At 32.5% G+C, this 9,786-nt stretch overlaps 1 protein-coding gene across 3 annotated transcripts; it reads left to right on the top strand.

Moving 5' to 3' along the window:
- Window positions 1-1,108: 1,108 nt before the first annotated feature.
- LOC111365674 (maltose excess protein 1-like, chloroplastic) lies at window positions 1,109-7,539 on the top strand. 3 transcript variants are annotated; one of them, XM_022986213.1, is made up of 11 exons: window positions 1,109-1,194; window positions 1,294-1,360; window positions 2,200-2,483; window positions 2,726-2,914; window positions 3,112-3,402; window positions 3,502-3,591; window positions 4,814-4,915; window positions 5,004-5,122; window positions 5,959-6,021; window positions 6,120-6,181; window positions 7,104-7,539. In XM_022986213.1, exons 3-11 carry the CDS (start codon window positions 2,250-2,252, stop codon window positions 7,184-7,186), a joined length of 1,233 nt encoding a protein of 410 aa, XP_022841981.1. In that variant the 5' UTR covers window positions 1,109-1,194; window positions 1,294-1,360; window positions 2,200-2,249; the 3' UTR covers window positions 7,187-7,539. The 3 variants fall into 3 exon arrangements, 2 of the variants coding, with proteins under 2 accessions (XP_022841981.1, XP_022841980.1); XM_022986212.1 differs by having other exon boundaries at window positions 1,116-1,360; window positions 2,127-2,483; XR_002697473.1 differs by lacking the exons at window positions 1,109-1,194; window positions 1,294-1,360; window positions 7,104-7,539 and having other exon boundaries at window positions 1,824-2,483; window positions 5,946-6,021; window positions 6,120-6,174.
- Window positions 7,540-9,786: the final 2,247 nt, after the last annotated feature.

Raw genomic sequence — 9,786 nt, 5'->3', positions numbered from 1 at the left:
GATTTTGAGAATTGATTTTTTCATCGTTAGAAGAAAAGTGGGGTCCACCCCGTGAGAGAAGAAGTCAAATATGACGACTGAAATAGTGAAATAACGGTCAAAAAATTAATTTTTTAGGACAAAAATCGCTCCCAAATAAGCTGTAAATAGTAATAAAAAATTGATTTTTAAGAAAAAACGACTTATACACATTTTTTAACACATACATTTAATATCCGTTTAACTATTTTCGATATTTATTTAGATCATTCGATATTTCTACGATATAGTTCTCAAAATGAGTTTCGAGATAATGTAAAACATTTTTGATTCGTACAATCCTTGACAAATTTTTAAAGTTAACTTGTTATCGAAAATTTCGAAATATATATATAAATATTATTTTGTTAAAATTGAAAAATTAAGTTCTATTTAAAAGAGAAAAGAAATTTAAATAAATTGATAAAAAGAACAATTACTTATAATATATAAAATTTTTTTTATAAACTTTGTCTCCATGCACGAAAGTTTCAGTTTAATTCTTTCCCCCCTCTGTGCACAGAGATAGTGTCTCCGTGTACGGAGAGATTACTTCTTCTTCTTCTTCTTTTTTTACTGCGTAGTTTTACGTTATAATTTTTTTTTTTAATTTAAAATTCTCTTTATCTCTTCAAAATTTTTACTTACAAGTTACAAGTAATATGTTGTAAAAAAAATTCTGTCGCATATTATTTCTATCTTTTTTTTTTAATATAAAAGTGATATTTTTCTTATATCCCTATATATATATATATATATATATATATATATATCGGAGTGGGGAAAGAATGAAAATTGCGTGTTGCAGTGAATTTGGAGGTAGTGTACAATAAAATAAAATATATATCAAGCAAACGTCGTCGTTTTTGGTCCCAATTGAAAAAAAAAAAACAAAAAAAATAAAAAAAGATACGGTAAAGATGGATCAAGACATTGTTGTTTTCTACAGTGTCCTCACATTTCCCCTTTTTATATAGTAGGGAAATGAGATGTAGTGAAATAAATTATTATTATTTTTTATTTTTATTTTTTATTGAAAAAAAGTCCTGATTGAATATATGTATTAATATCAATCTATACGTGGACAGGTGACACAATCCACTTCTTTACCGAACCTTCTGTTCCCTCCTAAGAACATCAAGAACGCAAACTCCCACACCACCTCTTGCGGATCAGGTTCGGTACATCTGGAAGCACACATACATATACACACAAAAACACAAAATATATTTATAGAATATGAACGTAATTAGCATAAATTTTTGGAAAATTAAGGAACCAAATCAAAGCTTGCATCTCTGAGTGTATTGTTACTCTCGTTCTGCAGCTGCTTCTTAAACTGGTACGTGTGATCGGATTTTCTTTGTCGCCCTGATTTTGTAATTTGCGCCCCCCCTTCCGCCTTTGTATATAATACGGTTAATCTTAAGCTGTTAAAAGAACTCGGGTTTTCTTGTTTCTGTTCGTTGAAATGCCCAAAAGATAGTTTCTTTGTACTTGAGGATCATGATAATTGAATTCACTAATCGGTAATTGATCGCTTTGATGAAGCATAACGAATTTGAATGAATTACGAGCTTTGGGTTCAGATAATTTCATGATAAGCAACCACAAATTATGGAGAGCATATTTTAGTTTTAATTGCTATTGAGCATTTAGCCTAAAGTAAAGAATGAAGTACTTTTGAGGAAATTAAATAAAGAGGAGCAAGTTCTTGAACTAAAATTCTAATAATAAAATTAAGCATGTAAAAAAAAAAAAAATGAAAAAAAAAGTAATTTCTACTCTCTTTCTCTCTCTCTTTTTTTTTTTTTTTTAACTCGCTCTTCGTGTTAAGCAAAAATTTTGTTCCATCAATTAAATGCATCAACTGCTCTTGGTATTTTTGATGCACATGACTTAGAGTTGAGATGCCCGAGTATGGTGAAATGCACAATTCATTTTCATTGTCATATTTTTTTTTCCCCAAATGAACTCTGGTATAATTTAGATGCAATACATATTATGAGACAGCGTAGCACTCCAGTTCATGGTCATTTCTGGGTACATAGTCTTTACATAGTATACACGATATAACTGTTGCGAAAGAATGCATTTATCCATGTAAGGGTGCAACATTTCACTTGGCTTTTGTCACCGGGAAATTCATATGATCATATCTTGAACTACCCCTTGGGCCAGATTCCATCATACAAGTGCAAAATACGGATTATTATTTCCTGAAAAGTCAAATGTCGTGTTTGTTACTACCACCGGGTAAGGTGCCACTGCAAATTTGTCGGCCATCCTATTGCTCTTATTCTCGTCGTTTAGAGTTCGTTTTCTGTTCTCAACTGTACTCGAAACGAACCACTCATGAAAAGCTCAGCTTGAAGGAGGTGCTGATCTTTGGACTGTCAGTATGCCATTATCGGCTCAAACCAATTCCCGCACTTAACTCTGGAGAGATACATCCCACTAATCAGGTAAATTAAACTATATTATGAGCTTTCAATTTGAATTAAAAACAGTCTAGGTGTAGTATTATCCTTGCATCTCTAATATTCTCTCTAAGGTAAACTTTGGAACCCGCCTTCTAGTTAATATGCAGTTTAATGTAATTATTCAGGCAGCAAATGATTATTCTTTTTTCTCTCCATTGTTTACATTAACCTGCCCTTAAGTTTCTTTATCCAGGGGCTAAAATTCCTTTCTTGATCATTGCTAGGAAAACCGAACACAAGAATCATCAACATTGAGAAGAGATGAGAACCTTGAACAATGGGATTCAGTGACAGCAAAGTTTGCAGGAGCTGCAAATGTACCATTTCTGTTGTTGCAACTGCCTCAGATTATACTCAATACTCGGAATCTTCTATCAGGGAACAAGTCTGCACTCTTAGCTGTTCCATGGCTGGTACCACATTCTGCTTGTACTTATTACTAAAGATTTGGATTTATATGTATGGTTGTGCTTAATATTATGTCAGACTTACTTTTTAAGTTGCTTATTTTGCCAAACATAATTTTCAAATTTGCTTCTTTTAATAACAAAACTTACTTTTCAGCACAACCAAACATGTGAAGTTCTAAACTAATGACTATTTGGTACAGGGGATGTTCACTGGATTGCTCGGGAATCTGTCTTTGATGTCGTACTTTATCAAGAAGAAGGAAACTGAAGCAGTGGTGGTGCAGACTCTTGGAGTTGTATCCATGTACGTGGTGATGTTGCAGCTGGCCATGGCTGAAGCTATGCCTCTTCCTCATTTTATTGCTACTTCCCTTGTGATTGCATCTGGTCTCATTGTGAATTTTATGAAATACTTTAATTTGCTCAATCTGGAAATCTGGCGTGTTTGGGAAGATTTCATTCTTATCGCTGGGCTCTCTGCCCTTCCACAAGTAAAATTCCTCTCATTCAAATGCATAGTAACTTGCTGGATTCTGAACAGCATAAATTTTCCTTGTTCTGATCTTTGTCCATCATGGATGGAGTTTTAGGTTATGTGGTCAACATTTGTCCCATATGTTCCAAACACTATCTTGCCTGGAGTGATTTCCTTTTCGACGGCTGTGCTTGCTGTTCTTATGGTAAGCATGACTTCACTAAACTCCACTTGAATGTGAAAGTTGAAATGTACGTAAGAGATTGTTGTACATTTGGCATTTTTCAGCATTTTTTGTGATGACCAAATTAAAAAATAGTGCATGTGTACATGAAAGGGAGAGGGTGAACCTCTGGTTACACATGGTTATGCAACAATTCCCTGCCTATCCTGATCCTGGTATTTAATAGTATGTCTCCCTTGTCTACCAAAAGAACTCCTAATAAAGTACATGAAGAGAGAGGGTGAACCTCTGGTTGCACATGGGTATGCAACAATTCTCAGCCTATCCTGATCATGGCATTTAATAGTGCGTCTCCCTTGTCAACCAAAGAACTCCAAATAATAAAAATAATACTTCCGCTCAATAGGGTAAAAAAAATCAATGTAAAATTTTTCACAACTAAAAAGGTAAGAAGCCTACAGAAATAAGCTAGAAAAAAGATGTTTGACTGCAAAAATCATTGGTAGTTTGCGATAATGGATGGAGGGAACACAAGAAGAAGAAAGAAAAAGGAAACAAGAAAATGAACTACAGTAGTGAGTTGGGAATAAAAGAAGAACTATCACTTTAAGGTCTTCATGGCTCAATTGCGTTCTGAGATTGGAAGCAAAATGCACTTCAAAATTTCCCCATTAAGTTACTTTTCCTCAAACTTCTATGAACAGCATCATATGTCCTTTTTATAATCTTAAATAAACTTCGAGTTCTCACGTTCTGTTACCCAGATTCTCTCCTCGTTAAATACTCTTTCTTTTGCTTTCTGTGAAGGGCTTTGTAGCTCTCTTAGTGATGTATTGAAGCATCACCCAACTTGGACCTTGATTGTGTTCCTACCCATTTCAAGGAAAGGTTCAAGTTTCAAACCTTGACCCTTGTGATGTAGTTAGTCCGAGTAAATTATGATTTAATCTCTTGCTGCTCGATTTCATTATTTGTCACGCTTTGGGTGCCAAAAATTTACATTAGACTAGTCTATATCTGTATCATGAGATCCCCAAATGATATTAGCCCATCATATGAAATGCATTCTAGTCAGTTATGCATGGTTGTTGCATGCATATGTCTATGTCTATGCATTCACCAATCTGTAATTCACATATTATCTTTTTGGGAGTAGAGCTGAATATTTTTACCATTGGAGTTCTTGATCTAGAACTGAGATGTAGGACATTGATCTACTCTTGCCGCTGTTTACCTTTTTTAGGCTCGGATGGGTAAGCTCTCAGACCAAGGAACAAAATTTCTTGGATCAGCATCTAGCTGGTGTGCCACTCTTCTTTTCATGTGGATGGCTGTTGCACAAATGGTTATCCATCTTCTTCTCCTGTATATAAAAATTAATATTTTCACTGAGTCATTCAGTGCAACTTCTTGACTCTGTACTTCCTTTTCAGTGGACAAATCTTCTGAATCCTGATAACATAAGAGGTTTGTCAGCTGTCACAATGTTACTTGCCATGATTGGAAACGGATTTATGATTCCACGTGCCTTATTTATTCGGGATTTCATGTGGTATGTCTGTGTCCCTCTTTCTAGTGTCCAATGATTTTCCTTTGATTTTAATATGGTTAATCTAATGCATATTAATCCAATCCACATTTCATCATTGAGAAGGCAAAGGAAAAGGCTCATTCTGTTTCATAAACTTAGTTTTGTTATAATGATGTTTCTTTGTTATTGCATAAATGTAATAAAGTATTGTGGCTTTTAGTGCTTGCGTTGGTGTATCTTTTAAGAAGTGATTTTTTGAAATTTTTAAAGTGGGAGAATGTGTGATTAAGAAGTGGAGAATTATGGGAAAACATGAAAAATGATTTTTTTTTGGGAGAATGTGTGGTTGAAAATGAGTTGAGAATAGTTTTTCAAAAAATTCCTTCCACACAAGCACTTGATGTATTAAGGAGTTCAGTTTGCTTAATGTACGTTAGGTTGACAGTTCTTTTGACATTGTGTGATGTGGCACACAGTTTTGCCATTAATTTTAAACACACTTAAAACAATCAATCGACTTTTACACCTTACACAATGTCAACCATGATGTACACAAAGAATATACAAGTAGAATAATTCAGAGGAGTTAATAACATGCTCTAAGTTTGGCAAAGTTTTTTACTAGATTATAAGCTACAAAATGTGTGAATAATGTGGGTAATAGTTGGTAAAAGTTTTGCGTCCTAGAGACGTGTTTATAAAACCGACCAACTTGTAAGCAATTATAAGCTTTGCCAAATATGCACTAAATCTCTTGTATTCTAATCTCATTTATTTTCATTAGTAACTGAGAGATAGTTGCAATTGCAATTAAAAGTATGAGTAAGAATATGTGGTCTATAAGAACTTATTTGCAGGTTCACTGGTTCGAGCTGGGGCTGTATATTCTATGGATTGGGCAACCTAGTATGCATGTACTGGTATGTGCTTTTAAATGTTGATTTGCAGCAATTTTTTAGAAAGAGTATCTCAAGTGGCTGTACTTCTCTTACAAACTTAAAGCTTGTCGTAAATTCAGCTTCAACAGTATTAGCAAGGAGTTCTTCTTGGCTGCAACCCTTGGCTTTATTGCCTGGATAGGTGCGTCTTACTTTCACATTTCTGGTATGAAGTTTAACATTGTGCTTGGTAGCAAGGTAAGAGCTGCTTAAACGTTAAAATACATAACATATCCAAACATGCTTAGAAGAAAAAAATGTTCTCGATTTTTTTTTTTTTTTTCCAGCTTACCCAAATATGCTCTGCCTTGTTTTGTTACAAAGGAAAAGGGAAGGTACCCAAAAGGATAAGCAATACGTTGAGCCAAGTGTTCTAAAAGGCGTACTGCGTGGAGGCTAAACTATAGGCTAGGCGAAACATAGGCGTAAAAAAAACGTAAAAAGACGTTTTCTTATTTTAACTTTTAATCAATCAAAAGATTATTTTTTGTTATTTAATAAATAAAAATAATATCTATCAAACATCTAAAATAGATTTATAGGAACATTATACATTTTTTCAAAGTTTCCAACAAAAGGATAAGTTTCAAATGTAAAAAAAATTTTAGATAGAAATTTTTAGAAGTTTTCTTTTGAGCCTTTCATTTTTAAATCCATCTTTGGAGGAGGGATACAGCTAAAGATGTCCAATTTTTTTCATAAGAAGCACAGTTGTAATATACATTTTTTAGAGAAAATCTGCGGCGATGAGTGTCCTATCACTCACATTGAGGATGAAGCAGTAGCTTGGGATTAAGTCTTAATCCTTTCTCCAACTATCAGACTTGCTTTAAATTAGAAAAAAATTGCACTTGACTATATTATATCTTGTTGGGCTCTAGTACCACGTGTTGTGCACTAGTCCTAAAACTAGGTTTTTGTGCAAACTATAAAAGAAAAGAAAGAACAAAAAGAAGCCCGACATATCTTGATGTTGAAAATGTCGATTATGAGACCTCATGTTTTCCATTTTATATATGTTGGTTGATTGTGGTGCTTTAAATATCATGTTTGCCTTGTAATAGGAGTCACCATATGGAGAGATACTCGAGCTTATGGATACTCCTCACCATTTACATCCTTGAAGGAGCTGGTTTTTGGCCCTTGAAGTTTCTTCTCCTCTGCTTCTGCCAACTTTGGAAGTCAATATGGAAGTTTGTATTGTGGTAACATGCAAGAAATGCAACAGTTCCTCCATGCCTCGTCAAGATTCTGGATTGAATCAGTTTGGTTTTGAGCATTGGCAAATCAAAGTGGGGGGAGAATGTTGGTTCAAATCTTCAGAGCAAATGAAATGCTGTAGATAAAGTAGTTTGGCACTCAGACACTCTCTTGTAAATTCTCTCCAGATAAACAAGATTAGCTAGGAACTGTCATATTTGATTTAAAATTAGAAATTGTCTTTTTAGCATCCAGGCTTCTAAAGTCATCAATTAATTTTAGCAGCGTATTTAATGGGATTCATAACTTTTCAACAATACATTTCATCAATTTTTATAAAAATCTACTAGAAATTTAATTTTATATCTAAACCAAACATGGGGAAATCAATTTATTTTTTCTTCAAAATTTCAATTTCTATAATTTGATGTAATATTTTGACATTACCTTAATTATTACATTGTAACAATTAAGCAAATTGTTAATCAACAAAGATTATGCTAATCCTGTCATAACAATCTCATAATGACAATCTATTTGGCATTGACTTTGCATGGTTGCAAGGTACCTCACGTTATTATTTTGTTTCTGTACAAGATTCCAATGCATCAAGGGAATCTCGAACAGAATCCAAAAACAATTAATCAAATCTAGAGAAAGGACAAAAAACACCTCAACCATCTAAACTCAATGAGTTAAGCCATCTGTATATCAAAAGTGATGTTCACCTTTGAAATCATCTAAGTTGGCATGATTTGATTGATGGAAAAAATGTTTCTTTTCTTAAACTGTCCAATCTTGTATTATCACGTGGTATAGTGTAAAAATTAATGTACACATGACATGATTGAAACGGAATGGTAATTGCCCATGTATGATGCAATAAAAAAAATGATCACGACACTTTTCTTTTAGTTATTAGGTCGTAAAAATTATTTTTAAGTTACTCGTCTTGTACAATGTTTATAGTTTTTCCAAGTAATAGAACTTATTAATCTTGAAAGTAAGTACTAAGGCCATGTTTGGTTAAACTAAAAATTAGATTTTTTTTAGTTAGTTTTAATAAAAGTTATATATTTATATTTGAAAGTTGATAAAATTTGTGAATTTTTTGAAATATATGATTGAAAATGAATTTTATAAAATAAAAGCCAAACATAAGGAGCGTCACATTGACTTTGAAGCAACTGCATGGCACTGAATTTTGTAGACGTGGTTTAAATGTTCTCATTTGTATCTACTGGTGGAGAGGTATACAAAGGAACGGATAAGTGGATTGAGGAATGAAAGCTCGAAGACTAACCTAATTTTCGAAAAAGTAAATTTTAGCTGAAGCTATACATGCATAATTCATAAAAAATAATAATAATAATAAAAAAGTTCACTTGATGCAAGTAATTATGAAATTAGGAAAAAGTTAACTTTTTTTCTTACCTAGCTTCACGTGATATTTCCACTTCAAAAAATGTGTACAATTTTATCGAATGAGACAACAGGTGACGTGATTTGAACTCATGAGCCTATATGGACAGAAATTTTTGATCGCGTCAAAAGTACATTCTCTTTTGCAAAGTCGACCCTAAGATTTTGATGCCCTGTACGAGATTTAAAAATGGTGTCCCTTTCAAGTAACTAAAATATATAAATAATATTATTTCATTGCAAAAATATGATATTTAAATATTTGTTTTATTATTATTATTATTATTATTTTTACATACATAAACAAAGAAAATATAAATAAAACTCAAAAGCATCTCTTGAACTTCATCAAAATTCATATGTTATCAATAAAGACTCATCCAAGCCACTAGCCTCTTCGTGCAACTCCATAGAAGAAAACCTTGAAAATATATATATATATAAAGCGTGAAATGCAACAAATCATGTAAAAATATTTCTTCTTACACTTTTAGAGGCAAACTCACTAATTAAACTTTCGTAATTAATATTTTCTAGAAATTATTGCTTTAAAGATATCAAAGCTAATATATTCAATCGATCCTGTAAAATGGCTGATTACAAATAAGATTTTAATAACTTCAATTTTGAAAAACTTCTTTCGACAAATGCAACAGTAACATGATTTGTCAATAATATTTTAAAAGCAATACATGTATTCAAAAAGCAATCCAATATTTTCAAATAAGTTAATATATCAAAAGCCGTCTTTATTTCTTTTGGTAAAAGATCTCGCAGAACTTTTAACTATTGAAATAAATTTTCGCCATCAAGATCTCAAAATTTATATGTCTTAAAACAATTTCAAGACGATCACAACATGCTTTCAAATTAGCATTATTCAAAGCGAATTCAAATTTTAACAAGTTCTTACAAAGCAAATTTAAATCAGCGAAATCACTAAACGAGATTGATGAAATGATAATAAAGAAAAAATAACAGGTGATTCAGATTTTCAGCGAGAGTTTAATGAAAAATACGAATCGTCAATCATTGCTTAAGGAAAAGAGAGAATTTTTTGGAGCCAAATCAAAGATGATTGGAGAAAAATACTATTTCTGCAAAAAAGACGATTGATTTCTCTCT

The sequence above is a fragment of the Olea europaea genome, chromosome 2 (genome assembly GCF_002742605.1).
Source record: "Olea europaea var. sylvestris chromosome 2, O_europaea_v1, whole genome shotgun sequence".
In the NCBI taxonomy this organism is placed as follows: domain Eukaryota; kingdom Viridiplantae; phylum Streptophyta; class Magnoliopsida; order Lamiales; family Oleaceae; genus Olea; species Olea europaea.
This window is presented reverse-complemented; position numbering and strand designations above follow the sequence as displayed.